Source organism: Malurus melanocephalus, unplaced genomic scaffold (assembly GCF_030028575.1).
Source record: "Malurus melanocephalus ecotype Western Australia unplaced genomic scaffold, MMel_1.1 scaffold_880, whole genome shotgun sequence".
Taxonomy (NCBI): domain Eukaryota; kingdom Metazoa; phylum Chordata; class Aves; order Passeriformes; family Maluridae; genus Malurus; species Malurus melanocephalus.
This window is the reverse complement of record NW_026624112.1, coordinates 23,619-47,900: the sequence shown is the minus strand read 5'-3', so window position 1 is coordinate 47,900 and position 24,282 is coordinate 23,619. Positions and strand designations below refer to the sequence as shown.

Here is a 24,282-nt window from a genome sequence, read left to right as displayed (position 1 = left end):
GTGTGCGATTGAGGACAGCCTCATTCCCCTCTCTGTGCCGTTCCTCTACCTGGACACAGGTTTGGCACAGAATTCATAGCAGCTTCCCAGGTCTGTCTGTGAATATATTCTCCTAGGAAATAAGCTAAATTATTACGATTTTTTAATTATTTTTCAGATTTTCCATGTTAGCAAGTTACCAGATTGTCAGATTGAGTGTACTTGCCAATGTATCATATATGTATATATATAAATACGTGTGATTTTTTTAAGGTGAAAGTTGAGATTGCTGCTTCTATCTGGTAATATTAATTAAGATTTCTTTAACCATGTGTATTTTAAAATTCCTGCATGACAAAATAGCAAACTAGAGGGAAGGCCTTTTTCTACATTCTTCAGATATCTTCAGAAACTGAARCTCAGGAGGTTCCCTCTGAATATCTGGAAATGGTATTGCATTGTGAGGGTGTCTGAGCACTGGCACAGGTTGCCCGGGGATGTTGTGGAATGAAAGTCACTAGGATATGGTCTCGGGCAACCAGCTCTGGGTGGTCCTGCTTGAGAGTGCTCCTTGACCACATGACCTCYAGAGGTCCATTCCAATCTCATCCATTCTGTGATTCTGTGAAATTTCATTTTTCGACAGAGGTGTTCATGCCACTGCAGGAATCCAGAGACACAGAGTTTATTTTGCTGCTGCACAAACTAACTTCATGGAACARCAGTCAAAGAGACCCATGTTTTCAGTTTTCTACCTCAAGAGTGCAAAAACATGGGGAACTTTTTTCTGTTTATTTTTACTCTTCTTTTGCCATCCAGAACTGATGTAGGTAAAATTGAAGATACATGTTGAAATTCACTTTTGCTTTCAATATGAACACTTACCCAAGACTGAGATGTGATTAATTTGGAAAATGAACACCACRGTTCATTTTTGGACAGCTGGAATTTAGTTAGGCTGATGGGACCAACTGTTGAACTCTCATGTTCACGTAATGTTTCTTAATGAATTACACTAATTTATGCCAATGGAAGAGCTTATGAATTTAGACCAGTGTTGGTTAAATCAGGAACACACACATATAACCCCAGGACAACGTGTGGCAGGGACTCACCTCTGTGTGCTGTCACTTGAACAACTTGTGTCTGACATGGGCCATTGACCTTCCCACATGTAGCATGGCTGCCCCTTCCTCAACATCTGTGCAATTAGAAAGTGTTTCAGTGGGCATAACCTTCCSTGCCACAGTCAGCTTTATCAAGGATAGTCTTTTGTCATAGAGCARCAAATTAGATGCTGATGGGGAAAAAAAAGGCAAGACAAGTACATACAGATCTTTGAGAATCAGTCAGAAAATTGTAGAAGTATTATGCAATAAATAAAAGCATAATTTGGAAAATTAAAGTGCAAAACTGGTTGTACATGTACCATCTAAAAGTACTCCAGGAGATGTACATTTATTCACTTAGTCAAAATTAATTACTATTTTTATTTATTTTAGATACCGAGTGTATTTTGGAGCCTCTGTCTCTGCCAGAAAGTCCAGGTGGTGTTGATGCAGTAGAAAGTTCTCCGGATGTGCCGTGTATTTTCTGTGAAGAATGCTATGTCTTAGCAGAACAAAACCAGCTCCTGAAGCACATGATTATTGAACACAAGCTCGTCATAGCAGATGTGAAGCTGGTTGCAGACTTTAGAAGGTAAGGGTTATATCAYTGAATATGAGTGTGTATGTGATGTTATTAAAAGCTTTGGAAAGGTAGAGATCGTATTTTTTAAAAGACATTGTGGGAGGATTTCTGTTAATTTTTCTTATGAGAAATTTGCTAGTGGATCATAARTTTGTTTTCCTATTCCCTTCACTCACCCTAGTCCCTAGATTTTGCTGGGTCTAGGGAAATCAGTTTTAGAATGCATGGCAATTCCTGTGTTTGACATTTTTTTTCATATCCTAGAGTCTTCTCAGGTCCTGTTGCTAATCAGCAAGTTGTGTGCAAACTAGAAAGCTGKTTTTTAGCAAAGCCCATTCCAGACAAACAGCTCTCCTAATCTGGGGTTTTATTTATGTAGGGATAGACTATTTCTACCCGTGTGCAATGTCCTAAAGCTGTGTATTGTACACAGAAGCTGCTCAGTACAGGATTGCTCACATTCTGGGATGAAATTTGTTAGTGRCATTTTAAGACTGACAGTATTTCCCTATCGAAATCACATTTAATCCTTAACTGTGCTTTACAATACTGAGATCTACATACAACTGTGACTCCTCTACAGCTGTGTCATTGATCATCTCAGCAGGGTCACATTTGGCTTTCTCTCTCTTAACTTCCTCCAGTAGCTGGCATGGCCCCAGCTGGCTTGTAACTACAGAGAGGAGGTACTTGCTTGGCATTTTGCTTTCTCCCACAGTAATGTATGGGCCAGAGAAAGGCTGGACAGTACCTTCCAGTCTGTAGGTAGTTCTGATGTAATGTTTARGTGTTAGATTAATAATTCCGTGACTAAAATGGGTTTTTCTAGTAGGTCATTTTATTAGTTACTCAGTCAAAACTAAGAGCTTGTGTCTATCAAGACTCAAAAGAAATAATACAAAATAATTTAGGAAAAGAAATATAAGCCATGTAAATCCTTAATCAGATGTATGAGTTTAACATTACTTAAAATTGAAAACTGATGGTGRTTTTTGTTTGCTTTTCTGCTGAAGGCATGCAGAAGGCGAATGTAGTGTTCTTTGGAGATAATACTAGTGTCTTCAGGTAAATAGAGGGATCAGAGCTGCTCAGTCATGGACTGCCAGTTCAAGTGTGCTTGGGGGAATTATTTTGCATTAATAGAAATGTATTTTAAAATCACCTCTTCAAAGAGTGCCCATTTAGATTCTTTTTGCTSCTAATGCAATTGGAAGGTAGCCAAATCTTACAGAAAGTGGCCCCAGGATGTGAAATGATGGAGTTGTTACTCTGAAGTGTGCTTTCTCTGATTTGCTGTATTAGTAAAAAAGTCTAATACTATGCACAAAAGGGAGAGTGTATTCTGAGGTGTTGAACTGAGGTGTGGAAAATACGGGGATCAACTGAAACGATAGTATTATTTTTATACTTAGCAATGAGTTACATCCAGTCTTAGGAATACCCTTCYTGACAGAACTGCAAGAAGTGGATAATCCAGAAAAGACAAATGCTAATAGAAAGCTATTTTTTTTTCCTAAACTTTGAAGAGTAAAGATAAGTTGGCATATGGGCAGGTGGAAGAGATAAGAGGAATAAGCTTCTGCTTCGTGACTTAACATGATCACTCATTCTGTCTTCCTGGAAGTATGACAAGGCATTGGTTTTGTTTGGTCATTGATTATTTGGGTTAAATCTTATGATATGAAATCCCTTAACTATAATGTCTGTGACACAAACAGTTACAGGCAGGTGAGTTTGTACCAGTGTTCATTTCTCTCAGTGCAAGGGACAGACATTTTAATGAACGAGATYTTGAAATCTCTTCATTTGCCCATTTATATCCTAAAATAAATAATAAATAAATCCTGGAGGATGATTTAGTTYGGAAGAATTGCAGTTCTGTGTAGCAACTCTTTCAATATGCATTATAAACAGTGGGGTGGGCAGGGTGACAACAAAAGGCTCACCTCTCACTTGCTGACATTTAATGATGCTGCTGAATGAGCCTCAGCCACGCTTGTCTGCTGCACCAGAGGTTACCCCTCTCCATGGCAGAGGCAGCAGAAACAAAGGTGTGCTGGTTCCTTGGTTGCTGCAGTGGAACTCTTCACGTAATATTAGCTAAAATGGTAAATAGAGGTAAAAGGAGCCACCATGGGATGTGATAGCTGTGGCAAGTAAACTTACAGATTGCACAAGTATTAAAAGCTGCTGCKATTTAAAAATGCCCTCATAATAATGATATCTGATTTTTTAATTATTCTTTTCTTAATTTGAAGGCACATTATAAGAAGCAATCATTGAATAGCCTTTACCTTAGCAACTCTCCCATGATTTGTATTGTATATGGCTATAAATATAAACAAGCACTTAAGCATTTTCAGACTMTTTTTAATAGTAAAATTATAAATAATTGGCACATGAATTGCATGGTTCCCTTCATCTTATAAGTGAAGTGGTGATTTCTTTTGGTTAGACAATAGCTTCCTAGTTCAGTGGGAATGTTACCTCAGTTGGATTCTGTTGATGCAGCTGTAATACCAACAAAGATAGTACAGAATGTATTTAAACAACTGTAGTTGATGGGTTAAACTTTCAAGATGTGTTTAGGGCTTTTCTTATTCTGTCTGCTGTCTTACCCCCAGGTGTTCAGGGACTTCATTTTTCTGTCTTTCTACTTGCCTGCCAAACTTCAGCTTTCACTGTAACTCCACAGGAGACCTGCCAAAATCTCACTTTTGTCAAGTTGGTGTTTTTACTGAGTTTCAGCTTCCGACTGCATCTTGCAGAGCACAGAGCACAATATTTGGGGAATTTGGGAGTGCTTCGTAATACATCTTTTCAGTAAAGCTGCTTCTGAGTGGCACATCMATCTGAAGATGTGAATAGGTCACAGTGTTTATGCAAAGCTTGGTGCAAATATGCTTATTGAGTTCTTCACTTTGACAGCACAGTTAAACCCAGTTTAAGTGAAACTGAATTAATTTCTTAAAATTGAAAACTAGTATAAAGGAGAAAAAATGGACGCAGGAGTTAAAAAAAGAAAAGAAAACACTTAAGAATTTAGAGCATTAAAAAAACAACAGCTGATCAATTGTTTATTAAAAGTTTTTTTTGGTGTTTCCATTTTCACTGATAGTCTTCCCCTTATTTTTAAAGCTACATCTTGTACTGGAAGAGGAGATTTGCAGAGCAGCCTATCACAGACTTTTGTAGTGTGATAAGAACAAATTCAAAAGCTCCTTTAGGTAAGTATGCTGCTGGCTACTCTGCTGGGCAGATCATGTGGTAATTTCTGGCATGTACTGCTGCTTTGATCACAGAGTGTGTCTGACACTAGGTCAGAAAACCACAGAAGTAATGTTTAACTCTTAAGCACATATTTAAACTTAGCTTTTCCAAAGATTGCAGCACATTCTTCAGCACTATGCTGAGTGAGGATGAGCTCAGTACATGCTTTAATGTGTTGTGAGCTGGGGCCCTGCAAGTCAAGGGCTACAAGCAGAGCTGCTCACATCATGGCTGGGGAGGTACCAGTACCTGATGCATAAATAATTAGTGACAGTCCTTCCAAAATGAAGAGTGATGAGATGATTCCCAGTGAGCTGCCTTTTCTGACTTTACCCTGCCCACCACCTGCCCTGGCCACAAGCCCCTTCCTTTCCCCTGCAACAGTGTTCACTGCCCCAACAGTGTCAGGAGACATTATCCTCACAGTAGCAGTGCAATTCTGCAATTTTCTGGGCTCCAGCACAAGACTGAAGCCATAGTTCACCGTTGTGCTGTGTCGGTATGGTGGCACATTCCGTTGTAAGGACAGTGTTGACTGTGTGAAGGAATGTTTTTCTCAGAAGTAGCTAGTACATTACTTTGGCTTTACTTTTCTGACAGAAAAATACAGTTTACCTAAAATAGATAAGAATTTCAGGGCTTTTCTGCATCTTTCATTCTCAATGGACACCTTTAAATAGAGGAAACAGTGCATGCAGCTTGTGTCAGAGATGGTTAGAAGGTGAAAACTGAGTACCAAATGGATGAAAGTAATTTTTTTTTAATTATTCAAAATAATTTAAAGARAAGTGGTCCTAGAAAACATGAAAATCACTCCAAAAATTGTAATTCTATTTCTCTTAACAAATGCATAGTTTTGCTTCTGAAATTTTAATGCTTACCACCCAGTTTGAAAATTGCAAGCCAAGCACCTGAATACCAGAATTACAACATACCAATGAGCCTTCTCTCTCTCTCCCTCCTTGTCTCTTCAGAAAATTCTTATTTCAGTCCATTTTCTTTTGTATTTTTTGTCATGCTGAGTATTTTTAATTCCTTTCAATATAAATCGTTGTCTTCTTCAGTTGGATATGACCATAAATAGTAGAAAGGTTACTAAAGATAAAATATGGGTAAAATACATCATTAGAAATGTAAAGTAKGCAAGTCTCAATGTATGAGATGCTTATATCTACAGGTGGAAAAATATCTGATGGTAAAAGGTAAAGTGATAGGTCAGAGCAAGGGGAGGATAAACCAAGTTGTGGTAGCTACTGAAAATTGACAATTACTTAAGGAGATAACTGATGAGATAAAGTTGATTTCATGTTTCTTTCATRCTGACTTTAATCTGTAACCAGTAGAAAATGTAATTGTTTTATGCATCCAGAAGAACCATCAYAAAAATTAATAAAGCTGGTAATGGAAAAAAGCTATGCAAGACTTTTGCCTTTATACTCCAATATAAATATCCACAAATATTTAAACATGTTTCATTAAATTATTAAAGTAACTGACTTTTATAGATTAAAAATCATATTCTTACATTCCTTACATACTCCAAAGGCTTAGCAAATTGTGTACCAGAAATATTCAAAGCAGCTGCAACTTCCCATTCCTGACACACACTTTCTAATCTCTTAACAGAAGAACAGGACAATTATTTTCTTTTGTGTGATGTTTTACCAGAAGACAGATTACTTAGAGAAGAGCTTCAGCAAAAGAGACTGGTAAGAAATTTCTGTTGTTTCATTTTTTAAGGTAAACATTCCAATGGAATAATATGTGGTAACATAGTAGGTATTTTAAAGTGAAATAATTTTTTTGCTAGATGGCAAAATTCTGAATATTTTTTAAGCTCATTTCCCTAGCTGCTGCACAAACACACACAAAATCCCTGTTTATAGGTTTTTCCGAATAAATTTATGGGTTTACGGTTCTGCTCCAGTGTTCCACAGGAGCAGAAAATATGSTCAGAACACTGAAAAAGGCTGAGTGCACAGATCTGCAATGCATTGACACACTATCTTTCATGTAATAATCTACATCTAGGGATATTAGCAAAATAAAACTCAGTGTGTGATACCATCTGCAGGAAAAGTGAACCTACAAAATCTTTGAGCAAGTTGTTTTTGTGCATTTGCACTGTCTTTCCCAGACTTTATTAAATCACAGTCTTGTGCTCACAGTGGTGTGTGAGTGGAGGAAGTCTGGCCAGTTTTGATTCTGTGAGTTGCAAAGGACAAGAAATGCCAGCTCCTGAGTCCACATGAACCACTCTGGTTCTTCTTGCCTGGTGATGGCAACCTAGTACTCTAGACAGACCTTGCTTAACTTCTAGACCCTGTCAGTTCTGAATGGATGGTCCTTCAAGTTAAACTCATGCTGACCAGCTTCCAGGAGTCTTAGTCTGGGTTGTTGACCAGTGAGTTTTTTTCTGTTTTCTTCTTTGAAATACACATCTGGAGTATTGTTTTGCYGTTGGGCTAATTAAAAAATGAATGTTATGTGATACATGGCAGCCTTGTTGACAGCCTCCTCATGTTAGGATGTAGGGWATTCTGCTGGAATGTTATCTGTACTATGAGATGTTGTAGTGCAGGCCTTTTGGTCTTTACATAAATAYGTTCCTCAGTTCAGCACTGTCAGCTGTGGCCTGAGAAATGTCAACACAGGCCTTTTAACCCTTTGTTATTCTGTTTCTTCTGCTGGGTTTATGTTACAAGTCTGTACATACACAGCATGCAAATAAAGACACCTTAAGTGATAAGCATTCAGAATGAAGAAGGCTTTACAAAACCCGAACTCTAGTCCTAGGGAAGTTGGGATTGGCAGGCAAAATCTGGTTGGTTCAGCTACTCTGTGAATGCTGTTTCARTWTGCTGGCTACAGTAATATTCTTCAGCTTGAAGTACATGACGAGTGAATCCCAGAACTGCAGAAATATGTGCAAGTTTTACTCAGCTTTCYATAGGATCCCAACTCCTGCAAAGGAGAAGTGTGGTAATTCTTCCTCTGGGGATTTCCATGGACTTGGAGTTGCGTGAGCTGAAACCTGCATTCCCTGTAGGTCCACTGGATTGGCATGGACTCTGAAAAAAACCAGCTGATGCACTCATGCCTAGCATGCTTCTCTTCCAAAGCCATCCTGGACCAGTAAAAARGGTTTGTCTAGATCAGTATCTTAACCCTGACAACAGCCAAGTGTCTCTGGTATGTGCTGTCTTCTGATCTAGTGGTGATTCTTTCCCAAAATACTCATTTAGTCTCCTGCAATTGGCAACTCAAAAATTTCTGGATGCTGCAACATGAACCTCCAACTGTGAATCCATAAAAACTTCCAGGACCCCCACTACCTACAGGWGTGAGTTGCACAGCTTAACCACCTATTGATGGAGAGAACCATCTATTTGGTTTTTTTGAAGCTGTCATGTCACATGTGGCTGGTTTTATACTAGAAGAGGTAGTGAAGAATTTGTCCTTAGTATTATCTAAAGCATTCATGATTTGTCTCCTGATCTATCTACCTTACATTATGCCTTTCATTAGTCCTGTGCTGGAGTGCACACTCATGGCAAAGAAGAACAACATCCTGGGCTGTAGAGGAGAGTGTTGCAGTTTGGTCAAGAGAGATGATCMTTCCCYTCTRCTCARCACTGCTGAGACCACATCTGGAGTGCTGGGTCCAGTGCAGGGCTCCCCAGTACAAGAAAGATGCAGGATTCCTTGAGCCACTCTCATGCTTATGGGACTGTGACATCCTATATACAAGGAGAGGCTGAGGCAGCTCRGACTGTCAAGTCTGGAAGTCAAGGCTCACGGGGGAACTTAAAGATGTATATAAATAGTTGATGGAAATTAAAAACGAGTCCGATTCTCCTCAGTTGCGCCCACCAAAAGGACGAGAGGTAATGGGCGTGAATTAAAAATCAGGAAATTCCCCCTGGAAACAAAACACGTTTTTTACTGTGAGGGTGGTCAAACATCTGTGGAGACAGGCAAAACAAAACCCAACACACTTCTGGAAAATCAAGTAGAGGTGACCTTGCTTGGGCACAGGGGTTGGACTTGTTGCTTTCAAGAAATTCTTTGCAGCCTAAATGTTTAGRTGATTTGAGGTTGAGGGTGCTATCTGGTGCATCTTCAGTGTGCATCATTGCTGCAATTCTCCATATCTTTTCCAGTTTCCTACAATCCCTTTGGGTTTGTGAAAGACATCCTGAGTTTTGTACATGGGCACACAATGTYATAATGATGTTTGTTTCCCAAGCATGTGTCTCATTTGTGGCTTTGAGAAAGGCAAGAGGGTTGTGATTGAGCATGCAGCTGATGTTTTCATAGAACCATCTTGTTACAGTAATAGCTCCTGGCTGCTACAGATTGACCTGTACTTTTTCACTTTTTAAAGGGCATTTGTTTCTGATTTTGTGGTGTTTTGTACTATGCAGTTCTATACCCACTAGGCCTTTTCTCCACAGCAGTGCCAAGGGTGTGTGGAGTCTGTTGGCTGGTGAGCAATCTCGTTTCCTCTGCAAGTCAACATTTCCTCAAACTCAAGAATGAGTGGAGAATTTAGCCTAAAGCAAGTGCWAGTTTAGTTTACAGAGTAATTAAATTAGAAAAGAATGAGGTATGCATTCTTCTTATGGTGTGAAATAGTTTTCAATTATCRCTGTTCTCCATATCAGAATTGTATCCTCAGTTTTCACAGAAGGATTTTGTGAAATCAGGCTGCAGCTGTAGTTGGGGCTAGTGGAGTYACTCCTTTAGTTACAGCAATAAAGTCTGTTTATTTTTTCATTTCCTTTTGCTGCAATCTGAGCACTGGCTTGCAAGTTAAATAGTTATTTTGCTTTGTAAATCCTTTTACGTCCAGACAAGTCCAGCAATTAAGAGTGAGCTGGCAAATGGGCTCATGTGAGTTGGTAGAATAAAAACCAGAACTATACAACTTTTGGTGATTTTTCTGCACCCTTTGAATCCTAAATGCTATCTCCAGCAGCAAACCCAAACAAAGACAAATGTTGTCTTTAAAAKGTGTTGCCTGAAGCATTTCATTTCRCARTTTTGAAACTGCAGTTTAGGAATATTTCAGYCTGTATTGCAGCAGGGAGCTAGCCAAGGTGGATGTCATGCAGTGACATAATGGTGACTGTGATGTATTGAGAGAGGCCAGGGAATGAGCCTGAAGTAGGTTAGAGAGCACAACTTGCTGGAACAGGTGACAAGGCTGTGAAATACAAAACAGATACGGTCTTTTGGGAAAACACAGTCTTGACAAAGAACTTGTAGTTGTGAAGCAGTGGCAGGCAAGAAGTCCTGGCAGCAAAGCTGGAGATACATGGAGGGGCAGTGACAATATAAGCCATTGGGATGTTTCTTAAGGAAAAAGAGTTTAATCCTAAAACCTATTGGTTTGAAAATGCATACTTCCTACAACAGCACTGACCTTGTCTTGCTGTCATGTATACCACTACTCACCTGTCATCTGACTGGTACTTTTAGGTGAAGAGGCTTCTCTTTCTCCCAATGAGTAAACACCCTGAAGAAGAGCCTTCACCAAGACTGCGGGCTATACCAACTTCCCAGCAAGAGCTGTTTGTATGATCCCAGTTTGTCACAATCTTAAGCTGAGGCAAGACAAGGTTGAAGCTGAGCACTGGAAGGGACAGGGATGTTAGCCGAGTTTAGTGTAATGCAACATCAGMAGTGCTTACAGGGTACCTAGTCATGTCAGCATGTTAATAAATACTGCTAAAATTCTACAGGCCCTTCTTTGCCCATGTTGGGCAGTGTGTTTTACAAAGAACATAAACTATGTTTATAATGGTCAGACAGAAAAGCCCCAGGATCTGTGTTTTCAGGGTGTTTTCAGACTCTTAGCTGATGTGCAGCAGCTGCAGTTGCCCAGTGCTGTGGTTGGCTACGGGCCCTGGAAGGGGCTGTGGCACAGTGTACCCGTGTGCCCCGGCAGCCACGGACCCCAGGCTGAGGGCATCTCAGCTGCAGCACTCCTGCGCTCTAGACAGGCATCGTGTCACCCCAGTGCCCCTCACTGGGTGCTTTTGTGGAAGAGAAGCAGACAGGACATTTATTTGCCCAGTGTCAGTSTCCTGCCATCTCTCAGTGGGCAGTGGGATGTGGCATGGTGCATCCACACAGCCCGTCTGCACTGCACGACCCACTTGAGCCTTTCGTGACAATAGCTCAAGCCTTCCTCTCACTTCTTTTGGAGTTCAGGGGGTGTGTCTTTCCTTTCTTTTCTCTTTTCCTTTCTTTTCTGTGTTCTCTGGAGTTTATCCAACAGGTGTAGCTGAGTGTAATTCAGTTATAACCTATGGATAAATTTGGGCTTTAATCCACTTCAAAGAGTTACTAAAGAGGCAGGTGAGAAACACGAAGTTTCACTTCAAATTCTAAAGAGATAAAGAGATTGAGAAAATCCCCTAAGAAATTCAGTCAGGATCCTAAATGTCAAAAGGCATGCAGCAGCRCCTCTATGTTGCACAGAAATTAAGTCCTTTCCCAGTTGTCTGTATTTAAAACACAAGTACAGGGTAGTGTGTTGCTAGGCTGGAAATACGCTATTTTAATGCAGACATTGATTCCCCCATGTCCCAGATGATTATGGCCTTTCTGTCTGMAGTGCAGAGTAACTCCACAGTACAACTACACTGCTGCTGTTCAGCAACGGAGAAAAACCACCTGCTGCATGATTTTGTTGTTGTTAGGAAAAGTGCACCAAGTGCTCTAAAGTGTCTGGCCTAGCAGTTACCTCACCTCAAACAGAACCAGGGTAAGGCAATGACCTTCTCCTTTTCCCTGGGTCTGGTATGGGCTATATCTTCTTACAGAAACTGCCAGGGCTGCATCCCATATTAGGAAAAAGCCCTGTAGGCTGCCTGCAATTAGCCATATAGGATTGAATTTATCATTCCAGTGGGTGTTAGGTGGTTACCCATAAACCTGCTCATTGATTCCAGAGGTGAATCTGAATCATAGGTAGAAATGATGAACTGATATGTTTTAAGAATTAAATAATTGCATAAGATCTCACTGTGGATTGTGTTTATTTCCATGCATTGTGTATATAAACTTAAGACAATTTTACTGGAACTTAACTAGGGCACATACTGCTTTGAAAAACTAGGAATTTTTGTGAGAACCCACACTCAAAACAGTCTAACATCTGGTTTGTGACAGCAGCACATTTGAATTTTATGTGTTCATTGTTACCAGTAAGGTAAATACGTATAAGCTTATGTGATGGAATGATTTTTTCTGGATAACTATATCTGTTTCTTTTCATAGAGAAAAATTCTAGAACAGCAACAACAAGAGAGATATGACACAAGTTTTCAYGGTATGTGTATGTTCTGTGATCAAGAATTCACAGGAAACAGGTTTGTTTATTGCTCTGTTTGCTTTTGTTTTATTTTTTGATATCTACTCAGTATTATTTATGTTTTTAATGTCATTGAACCAGTTAATGCATAAAGGTGGGACTCAGAGGATAAAATTAAAGTATAGTTTAAGTATTTCTTTCAACTGAATTGCCATTTAAAATGGATCCTGTCCTACTTCTCAGGCCTTTTTATTTATTCCTGTGCAATTATTTCTACTACACAGTAGGCTGGGGTTGGGAATGAACCATTTTAAAGAGAGACTTTTTTTGGCAGCTGTTTTAGTGAAAAGGAGAGCTGTTTAAGCCAGTATGGTGGTTAAAAAAATATTTCTATCCAGCTGTACATTTTCCTATTTAAAGCTCACCTAACTAATGTGAATTTGAGTATCAGATGAAAAAGAGGAGAGGAAAATTAGAGCAAGAACGGAGTGCTTTGCAGCAGCAGTCAAGTACAAGCAAGAGTTGCATTGAAGTGCACGTTCCAAAGAAACTTTGTTCATACAGAGTTCATCAGTTTCAGTTGGAGAGGCTAAGCCTGTTTGCATGTTCTGGTAATCTGGAGGGGCACAAGAACCTGAGGTCATATTCCTGCAGGTCATCCCAGTGTTCTRTGAGTGTCCCTCTTTACTGCGTGGTGCAGTGAAGTTCACGTTGTTCAGCCCCCAGGAACTTCATCCTCTGCTTCCTCTTGGGTCTGACAGGCAGAGTGCCTGTTTGAAAATCGTGCTGAACTGTGATAAAAGCCAGTGTCAACATTTGGGTGTTTCTTTAGTCCCCAAAAGCAGAAGCTGAGGYATAAGGAGAGTCTGGGCACCTAGGGAATTAACCAGTTTATCTGTGTTAGAAGAATATCTTATCTGAACATCCATTATGTTTATTAGTGTGTGCTTTTGAGTGCCATTCATGTTGCTAGTGCTGTGTGAAGCAATATTGATGTAAAAGCACATTGCATCCAAGAATTTCTGCTCTGCTAASCAGCATGGAGAAGACTGACAAATGGCTTTTAAGAATGTTTCTCAAGGGGGTTGTTTGAAGTGTGATTTGCTTATACAAGGTAATGAATGAGCTTTGCTAACAGTGAGGGTCAAAATAARCTATACAGTCATTTTCATTTAAAAGATTATATTTCATGCTGGTGGCTTAAGCAGTTGAAATGTTACTGAACATTCAGCAGAGCTGAAAATTAAAAACTTCCTATTTCAATAAAATTGCATTCTTTTTTCCTAGCAGCGGCAGCAAGACTATTATTCTTTATTTAATGTTGGCTCTTACACAACTTTAGAGCCATTGGTGTATTTTAAATCACTATTTGAATAATTCTCATATGTATCCAWAAATATGTAACATTCTATTTGAATGTCTTTTGTAGAGCTGTCCTTCTCAATCATATGGCAAGAGAGCATGCTTTTAACATTGGGCTGCCAGATAACATTGTGAACTGCTATGAATTTTTGGCTGTGTTGCAGGGGAAGCTTGACAAGTAAGTAGAGTTTGGTTTGTTTGTTTTCAATAAACTTGGGTCATATTCCTTTGAACTTGGAAATAGTAGGTAAAAATTAATTCCACATTTGTGGCTAATTAAGAAGAAGCAAAGAGAGCATGTTTATTGTGAGTCCTCTTAGAAGTCCTTTTGTTGACTTCTTGAAAGCTAATTCATAACAGTTCATAGTTTGAAGTCAAGTGCAGTGCTTCATTTATGCATTGCACAGTTTCCATTGACATCAGCAATAGCACATGCCTTTTTCTCATAGCTGAGCATTAATCTTCTTTCTCATCATAACAAGCTTTTTATTAAAGATCACTTTAATCACTGAATACAGAGTTCTTTTTGCCAATCTTTGTTTGCCTCCATATACCATTACTGTGGGATGTTTGGTCTCTCTCTTTTGTGCTGCTTTCAGAGTACCTTCCAGAGCCGAAGGGGATAGATGCATGTTAACATTTTCCAGAAATGAAGACATATTAAGAATTCCTTTTATCATCAGTGTTGCTTAATTACTGAATTACCATGCTCACTGATAATTTTTAGCAGCTCTACTCTTTACCAGTAGGACCTAAGGCTTTCAGTTAGCTGGAGTTTTCCAAAGCTGATCCTCTCTGTAGTTAATGCACATGCTGAAATTGTGTCCAGGGTAGTGAGAGGCCACTCCCCCTACTGCTAATAACAGACTTACTAGCTATGCTAGTAGAGTAGTAATACTGAAATACTGARAATAATAGTATTACTGAATAAATAGTAACACTGAAAATAAATTACTAGAGGAGAAGAATCTTGTTTCAGGCCAGTAAGACTGCGCTATCCATGCTGACAGAAAGCTTTCAGTACTCTTCCTGGAAATGCCCCTCTCAAGTAGAGCAAACACTTCGCTGTTAGCAGGTGGAGCAAAGCAGATATAAAATTCAGACATGTGTTCTGCCATCAGACCTATGATTCACCAGCAAGGCAATATTGATTTGACGTCTGTAAGCACAAGGAGAGCTCAAAACTTCTTAAATGTCTTGGAAGGCAAAACAATACTGAGAATCCTGAACTGTTGCTCCACACAAAAGAGCTGAGGGGAATCTGGAACCAAAACTGTTCTATGATGCTGATCTAAGGCAGTGCATATACTTATGTTTGGTTTGACTTGCTCTGGAAGATATATTGTGGTAAAATTCTCATTTGCTAATGAATGTTTTCATCTCCTCAAGTAGTGTGTATGTGGGTAATACTTCATATCCAGGTACAYATAGGCATGTACATATGTGTATGTGTGTCTGTCTATGAATTATATATACGTGTGTGTGTGTGTATGAATTTACTTACTAAATTTTATTTCTCAGGATTTGAAAACCCATTGACCACCCTGGCAAACTTTCATTTGCCACCCTCCTTYGAGATAGAACTGTATAAACTTTCTGTTTAGTTAATTTAAATTGTTTCAAAAGAAAAGTAGTGTGTTCAGAGTTTGGTTTTTTTCGCTCTGAATTACAAAGAAACAGTTACAGATGGATTGGGTGTCAGTATAAGTCCATGCTGATTTTAAGAGTTCACACATTGACCAATCAGCAGCCTTTCCATGTTAATTTTGGGTAGTCAGACTTTTCTCCCACTTTGCATATGGGGCAAACAGTAAACGTTCTTGTTATCTGTGTTTTTCATTTTCTGTCATTTTTATTTCTGTGTTTGATTGACTCTGCTGTGATCTAAGATTATCTTGTGGGTTTTTTCAAATAAGCTTTCTCTTTCATTTAGTTTGTTCTCACATGCTTAAGATTAATCTTACTACATATAACTCCAGCTTATTTAAGGTTATTATCTTGCACTATTTTCATTTTAACATGTTGACCTGTTTACCTTTTTATCTTAGCTTGCAGTGTTTATACTGTGAAAAAATCTTCAGAGACAAAAACACACTTAAAGATCACATGAGAAAGAAGCAGCATCGCAGAATCAATGCCAAAAACAAAGAATATGACAAATTTTATATAATTAATTACTTGGTAAGTAATTCTATGAATAATTAGTAAATTGACTAAAGAGATACAGACATTATGTAGTTAAAAGTGAATAAATCCAAATCAGCAATTAGTATAAAGGTCAAAAATCAAGTGGAGGATTCTTAAGAAGTATGCTCATTTATGTGTGATATCCTGGATAATTGTCAAACTAAGCACTAGTAAACATTCTTTGTTAAGATTTGATTTTGAGAGATGCACGAATGTAGCTTGAAGAGACACTAATCATCATGTCATTAGTGCTCAGTCTCTGCTTTAATAACCAGAAGGGAAAGTGAGATAAAGCAATTAAGTAAATGGAGGTCTAACTTTAAGCTGTTGGCTCTGAGCTTGTTTTCTACAAACCTTAAGCTGGAAGTGCTCTTCAGAGTATAAATTAAATGCAAAGAGAAGGAAAATGAAAGACATAGATGAAAGAAAATCTGTTAGTTTTTAGCCTCCAGGTAGGTGTATGTTGCTAAATATTTTTTTTAATCTCAGACTTTGAGAGTGTGTACATGTGTATGGAACAGATTTTCACTTGCTGCCTTCAACTTAGCAATATAGGARCTGCTTCAAAAGCTGCTATGTTCTGTCCCAGAAATAACTACAGTTACCTGAAGTAGTCTTTGTGCCTTCTACATGTGCTAATATCCAGGTTATAAATAAGCATTCTTGGCTGTTTTACCTACTCTTTTCCTTTAATATCTGTCCATGGGTTTTACTTTAATATTGAGAACAAAAACATCTATGTTTAATGCTCTACCAAGCCCTTTCTACCCAAGATAGAATGAATTCCCTCAGTGATATTTTATATTTTTCTTCCAAAGATCAATGATCTGAGACCTGGTTGGGGTTTTTTTTCTAGWTACTAAAATATCACAACTTTGAAAACTGACCTGTATTTGCTACACAGTRGGGAAAAAGTTGTGAAGTTCTGTAGGGTAGATGTTCTTAGATCCTAAACAGAACTGAGCATTTACTTCTCCTTTGGAAGTTAAAAGATTTTAATTTAATGTAATTGTTTTAAGTGATTTTAGTAGTTTATTTCTTCTCTGCTTGTCCTGCACATAATATTATGTTGTCAGAATTTGACATCCTTTTTTAATTATCTTTTGTCTCTAACTGGCATTCATTGTTCAGATTTTAATCTGTTCCATCTTAGATCAGAAAACTGAGCTAGATGACTGCCCAGAATCTCTGAGAACTGTGAAGTACTACTTGAGAAATTTGAGACATGCAGGGGGGATCTGTGCCAGTGCATCTTCTGGGACATATTTTGAGTGATCACAGTACTTTGTCTGGCTCTRCATGCTCTGCTACAGCCATGTTGTCTTTCCCCACATTTGCAGTTGTCTACAGTCTACTCAGGGGACTGTTTCTAGTTAGTCTTGCTGGTCCTTCAAACTGTATCCTCATCAGAACTGCTGACATCCTTTTCTTTTAAAGAAAAGGATTTTTTAAAATAAAGATTGAAAAAAGACTAAAAACTCTGTCAAATACTTATAAGATAGTTCACTATAAAATGTGTGTTTGCACACAGGTTATTTTTAGGAATGTTCCTACATAGTGAAAGTGTGGTCTACAGTAGATTATATTAAATGTATAGGATGGGTTTTTTCAAGCTGAGTCTATGTTCAGTGAATTCTAGATTTTACACGAGATCTGCTTTCYGTAGTGACTTGATGTAGTGATTTTGCTTCCTCTCCTGTAACAMCTCTCAACTTACCAGAATTTTTTTTAATGTGTACTATCAAGATTTACCCGTTTTTACCAATGAGTGTTAAAAAGTCTGTGCTTCACTTTGCTCCAGATGTCCAAGGAAATTATACAATTTCAATGACACACACATGGTTTACATATCATATCTGAAATGACAGATGTAGTGTTTCAAAATTTGCTGCTGAATTCACCTTAACCTAAAGTTGTAGGCGTACAATTTATCTATTTTTTTGTGTGTTTTAACAGAAGTTTGAACTTTGGATCATTCTATATGCCAGTTTGAGTGAGGGTTTCTTTTCCGTCAGAAATATATTATAAAAATAAGTAGGTCTCTTGTGATAAAAATCAGTATTGTCATGGTATTATCTGCTTTACCTCTAGGATGTGCATCATAAAGACTTTCCATCAGCAATTAGATCTCAAGCTATTTAAATGGTCCTTATTACAGCCATCTTAGAGACACTATTGTCCTTCTTTTATCCTTTTCCATTACATGTTATCTTCACCAAGCACTGTGTATAAGTCTTCCTAAGCTGCAGCTGGCCGTTTCCTTTATTTTGTATCTTTTGTACTGAGAAGTTTTAAGGGCTTTTTGTTCAGATGGCCTGAGAATGCTGAATTGCCTCATGATCTTCTGGCCAGTTCTTTCTTGTCYTTTCAAGCTGATGGCGCAGCTCCCGATGATTTCATTTAGAGCAGTAGGCTTGCCTGCCTTCTTCCTTTCTCTCCATTCTGCTTTTCACTTCACTTGTGTTTGTAGTGCAGTTGTGRGAATCTGTTTTTATATCGTGAGTTACTTTTCTGTCTGTGTATTGGCAATGTCCAACCCTAACTTTCCAATTTTGCACAGCACTAAGTAACATAAGTGCATATACCTGTGTTAGTGTTTGGATTTTCTGTGACTTCTGTCATCATCTACCTCCATATAATTTATTTGTCTACATCCATATCAGTAACATGTTCTGTTGCCCACAGGTTAGCATTAAGATAAATTGCATGGGATTCTAAGTAGGAGTGGAAGCTTTTTTTTTGTCATGTGTGTGACAGATTTCTTTCATAAGCAAGTATCAAAATTTTAGTATTAAATAGAATTACAGAGGTAGTTTTGCAATTAGGCAAGTAACTTGAAGGGTGGTGGGGTCACTTCCATAGTGGATTTGGAGATCTTTTGTCTCTATTGTGTTAGTGTGGAGGATTGTAGCAATCCTACTCAGAAATACTTGAAGTTTAAATCAGAGGAAGAGCTGGTACTGGAGTGTGAAGAACTGAGCAACAGTATATCCATTATATATATATATGTGTAGATTACCTTACTTTTCTTCAGAAAAAGAATTTMCAACCTAATTTTCTTGTTTCTCTGCCTGTGTTATCCTTTGGCCCCATGGCTCACTGTGCACAAAGAGCCAGGTAAAAGTGGAGAGGGAAGAACTTTGTAATCTGTGGTGCCTGTTGGAGGCCATAAATGAACAGGAGGCAGTATTAAAACCCTCTTATTCGCAGAGGAATTGAGGCAAAYGCAGACTGACAAGGCCTTCCCTTCTGTATTCATCTGATTGTAACCAGCAGCACTTTAGGTATAGACTCCCCTTTGTAGGAATGTCTGTTTTCAAATTGACTAATGGCATGTGTCTGCAGTATGTAACATCACTGTAATTAATGCACTTCTTACTAAGCTGAAATATGGTTCCTAGTGCTTACTCGTAAATTTGTTTCATAAAGCCTTTATTTTTCTTCAAAGACAAAAAGATGTTTTCTTACTGCCAAGCCCTAGATCATCACTATTATCTGTTGGGGAGCAGGGGAAGAATATTTTATTATGGAAGTCACTACTTATATTTAGCCTGTTTGATTTACACACTGTGTATTTTGTAAAATAGTGGAGRGAAAACCCTTCATCCATTGGTGACAGTTCAAGATTTAATAAAATCCCCCAAGTGGTGGAGTGCTTCATACTGAAACTCAGCCAACATGGATTAGCTAATGTTGGGGTAAGGCCCTCTCTTCTTCCTGATAGGCCATCTCAAGTTCTGCAGCAATGTAAAACAGGTAACATAACTCAGATGATCACAGCAAGACAGGTGAGAAGAAGTGTGATAGAAAATTTGTGGGGGAAGGTAACATATGTTTGGAGTTTCTGAGCTCCACAGGCCTGGAACTCCATTTGCATGTAATTGAGTAACTGCTCTTTGGGGARCACTGCTTGAGATACCAGCTGCTGTTTGTAGTTTCTCCATCTCAGCATTTCTTTTCAAGCTGGGGTATGTTGCCCAGTGAGGCACACAGACTTTCTCCCTGTAGAGCTCCACTCAAGTTGAGAAGGTAAATTGCCAGTGAGGCATTTCATCTCTGTGCATTTAGACTACATTTTGGAAGAGGAAACCATCAAACCACACACATTTGCATGCTCTCYCCACTTTTCTATAGGATCATCCTCTCTGTGAGGTACAAGGAAGCATTTAAAAGAAAATGTCGTTGTTTCCTGAGTATATAGCAAGGCCTTCAGGGTTTTTTTTAATTATGCATTTTCCAGTGTTTGAACTATTAACAATGTCAAGTCTCATTTTTTCTCTGGTTTTGTTAAGTATTTCTTGGGAATCTCTAGAGATGATTCCTGGRAGCTCTTGCATCTTGGATGAAAGAGCATAGAAAGTTGAATACTTAATAAAGGGACCCTTGGTCCCAGATGCCCATCAAGTGAAAAAGTGTAAAAAAWCCTAAAAATTTAAAAAACCTGAAAGATTTTTAAGAATATTTCAAAGAGCTCTTTTCCACCCAATTGCTCAGATTCAGTCTCTTTGCACTTTCATCACAGTGTTCCTAGTTATCCATTCACCGTGCAATTTTCCAGTGATATAACACTGGTTAGCTTTTTGCTTTTTCCTTTTTCTCYTCTGAATATAAATAGATGAGGTAAACAGAGACCTCTCACAGGACCCMTCTCTGCCTTCTTCACAGAAACACCATAAGGAAACAGCATCAATAACAAAGATTGTGCATGTGTTTTCCATTTCACCTTTAATTAAAAGGTGAAGCTTAATATTGGCTGTTGTTTTGAACACACTCTTTCGCTCATATACTTGGAGCTGGTAAAGGGGAAAAATGGTGAGCACTCCTCGTCATTTTGCAGTGGTTGTGAGCCACTGCTCATTAAGGTGTTAACATTAGCAGACATAGGAAACTAGTGCACAGCTGGGAGARCATGTGGTGAGAGGTGTTAATGGCTTCGTGCTATGTCACAGTAATGGTGACATTAATGAGTCACCCCTCTCACTCAGAGAGTTTACACACTACCACCTAGTATCACTGAATTAATTACCAGATTTTCATTCTGTAATATATGATGACATTATGTTTAGAGCTGTCTAGAGACAATTGTTTATCATTTTCCTGATAGACACTATCAACTAAAAAAATTTTCACTAAATTGTTAAATGATGGATGTCTTTTCTTTCTTTTTCCAAACAACCATAAAGGCAAAATCACACTCGTCACTAAGGATGTTATTATTATATTTATTAGAGGGAATATTTGGATAAAATTAATTAAAGGATTATCTTTTTATTAGCTGCCTTTTTTTTAATGAGGACAAGATCGTCAGCTATAGTCTTTGTGAATCCTCCACAGCCATCAGAAGTCTGGGTGCAAAAATACTATTCTGATTACTGGTTAGTTTGCTTGGGTTTATTTTTAAAGGCAAGAGGAATCCAAGGAAAGAAAAACACTAGCTGAGGATCACTGCTGGTATTTGAGTAGAGCTCTTCAGCTTTTTATTGCCTGTTATTTATATCTCAGTCATGCTGAGAGCGCTTGCCATTGTGCTGAACACTGCACAAATGTATTGTCAAATACTTCGTGCTGAAGGTCTTTAAGGTATAAATAAATAACACAAAAAGTAAAAGGAACTACAGAACACCATGAATAGATGTGCTTACGTTTATGTCTCAGAGAAGGAGGGAAGACAAACTGGAGTCTCRCTCAGAGGTCTGTGCCCTGGCTCTCACTGCCTTTCTGGAGCACTCCTAGCTGAGTTTACCCCATGTTTTCTCTGACACAGCCTTGAACAAGGCAGGGGCACTGACTGGTGTAGCTGTGCCAATGAAGCCTCAGGTGTGACAGCTGCATTAACAGCACGTGCTGCATGACAGGCAAGGTAGGGAGATTGGATTGWGCAAATGTGGGGGCAGACTTGAGACAGTGATAACATACCCACCTCAGGAACACCTTGGAAGTGTTGCAGCACTCTGCTTTTCTTGAGAACTCTGTGCCAATCATCTTCCTCTCAGCTGTAGTGTGGGGAATGCCCTGTTAAATGAAAAAAATAATCGTTACTTTAAAAATGCTTGCTAAAGCGTTGTTATGCAACTGCCATTTACTCACAGCAGTACTGAACTGATCCAAAATAAGATATTGATTGTGACTTCTTAGATGTTTGTTCAGTTGATGTGTGATACGAATCAGGAAATGTTTTTTTTTTATTTACTTTTCTTTTTTTCCCCCTAGGAATTTGGAAAGTCCTGGGAGGAAGTGCAGTCAGAGGACGATCGGGAATTACTAGATAACCTAGAAGAGTAAGAGTTACTTACATGCYCTTTACACAGACTTGCAGGACCATTATTTTTTAAAGTAGTTGTAGGGAAAATGCTGTGCATAGTTAGCACACAGTTTAAATTCATTTAAGCCAATCAAATCAACTCCACGTTGTCCTTATTAAAAGCACTTCTCAGCAATGAAAGTTGTCAACTTCATATTTCAGCCACAAGTCTGTTTTTCATTTGCCTAGAGCTCAAACAAGAGCCTTCTGGATTTGTAATGATGTASACAAAATGYATTATTTTTTMCTTTTGTACCTGGAAACAGTTGAAWRGMTTTTKTTCAAATTTAAAAATCAAAAGTAAGCATCAAAAATGTCAGTGTGAGGAAGAAATTGCATGAAAAAGTTTGATAGAACGGTAATAACTAGAGATGAAAGGATTTCAAAGGAAGCTTCTCAGCAGCACTGATTGAGGGCAGCATTCACCTCCCCTGCATTCTKCTGTGGTCAGGCCTGTGATCACTGCAGAGGTGGTTTCCTTGGCCATAGCAAATTAAATAAACAGGCAATAATTTATGGGTATCAGAGTCTCTGATCTTCCTGGTTCTCTCTGTGACTTGAAGTTTAATTTTACTTGACTCTACCAGGTTGCAGTAATAGTTCTATCTCTCAGCAGTCCTAGGGTTTAAATGGATGTTTTGGGTAAAGAATTCTCTGTGTACATATTGAAATGTAGCATAAGCGAGTAATTAATTTTTAAGAAGTTAAGCTAACTTAGAGTTAGCGCTGCCTGATGATTATGACTTTGGCTGGTGTATTCAAAGATTAGAAAGGTATAAAATAATTTTAAAAGACCTTAGAAAMATAAAGACTGAAAACAATATTTGATGACTTGCCAAACTGGGTAGAAATTGAAGTTAATATTCTGTTTGTTAGTGCAGGTGGTTTCAAGTAGGATTTAATACCTGTCTGCACAGAAACTACCCAACATTAGCTGCTCAGTTATTCTCAAATTTGTAATTTTTTTTAGACTGTACACCAGATTGTAATCATGTATCCAGCTATAAATCCATACTATCTTTTCCACCCCTTTAAAGTATGCCGTTTCTCTGGATTTATTTTTATTGTTGTGAAAGYAGAATCTGAATTGCCCTTTCATGAAATGTCTCTTGTCCGCAACTAAATGGATCTTTTTGACTTTTATTCATAAGAGACTGGTCCGACTGGGAAGAGCATCCTGTATGTGCAGTTTGCCTGTTCTGTGAGCAACAAGCAGACACCACTGAAAAACTGTATCTTCACATGCAGGTAAGATTTGTTTTAAATAACAGATGTTTCATTTTGGAATTAAAAATTGGGTTTGTAGCATCTTTGTTAAGGTCAAATCAGCTGCTGCATTYGAATGCCCTCTTCAGCACAGAACTRAAGTGCTGCATGCACCTCCAAAATATGCAGAGAAGTCAAGCTTTACACTAAGAGTGTGATTGGCTGTATTCTTGTGAGTGTACAGACATACTGCTACATTCAGTAAGGAAACAGCCTCTTTAATATCACAGTGGTTTGATGGTTTAATATATTTTATGGTTATCATCTGTGTTTCTGTTTTAATAAACTATTTAACAGTATTATGGTTTAACAGAATATAAAAGTTTCTGATGAACCAAAACTTTTAGGGTTTGTTTCATGTATTAATATTTGTGTGTCTATGTTCATATTTCTGTGTTAGCTTGTGAAAAGTTGAGTTGTTTTTAACTTGGAATAGTAGAAGTAGTGGAAATAAGATTTTTTTTCTTCCCTTTTTTTTTGTCCAGAAATCACATGGATTTCACTTTCCTAAAATAAAGTCAGAGCATGGTGAGTAAGAGGTGCTGTAATTGTCAGCATTTGCCACTAGTGTGGAGAAAACCACATCATAAGAATAGTGCAAAACAACTTTATTGGTTTTATTTTTGTAGAGGCATTTAACTTTTCCATAATGGAAACTGTTTCTGCCAGCTTAAAAAGGCAAGCCAAGAACACTTTATTTTTATGGAACTGTTGTTACTGCTAAGGCTGTGTGCTATTTTCTTTAGAAGCATTCTTTTACAGATTCTTTTACAGCGTAGTTTCTACAAGTACCAGGTCTATGAGTTCCAGGTCTGGCTGCCAGAGACTTGGAATTTTTTTTGTTTGTTTTTTTGGTTTGTTTGGTTTGGTTTGCTTTGGGTTTGGTTTTTTTTTTTTTTTT

General features: G+C 38.3%; 1 protein-coding gene across 1 annotated transcript in view; it reads left to right on the top strand.

Moving 5' to 3' along the window:
* Positions 1–24,282, top strand: part of ZNF277 (zinc finger protein 277) — a 42,274-nt gene that overhangs the window by 14,448 nt on the left and 3,544 nt on the right. Inside the window, exons 2-10 of the mRNA XM_057385845.1 lie at positions 1,482–1,680; positions 4,810–4,898; positions 6,568–6,650; positions 12,232–12,323; positions 13,695–13,805; positions 15,676–15,808; positions 22,025–22,092; positions 23,267–23,363; positions 23,867–23,909. Coding sequence (XP_057241828.1) covers positions 1,482–1,680; positions 4,810–4,898; positions 6,568–6,650; positions 12,232–12,323; positions 13,695–13,805; positions 15,676–15,808; positions 22,025–22,092; positions 23,267–23,363; positions 23,867–23,909 — 915 coding nt within the window. The remainder of the gene's footprint in view (positions 1–1,481; positions 1,681–4,809; positions 4,899–6,567; positions 6,651–12,231; positions 12,324–13,694; positions 13,806–15,675; positions 15,809–22,024; positions 22,093–23,266; positions 23,364–23,866; positions 23,910–24,282) is intronic.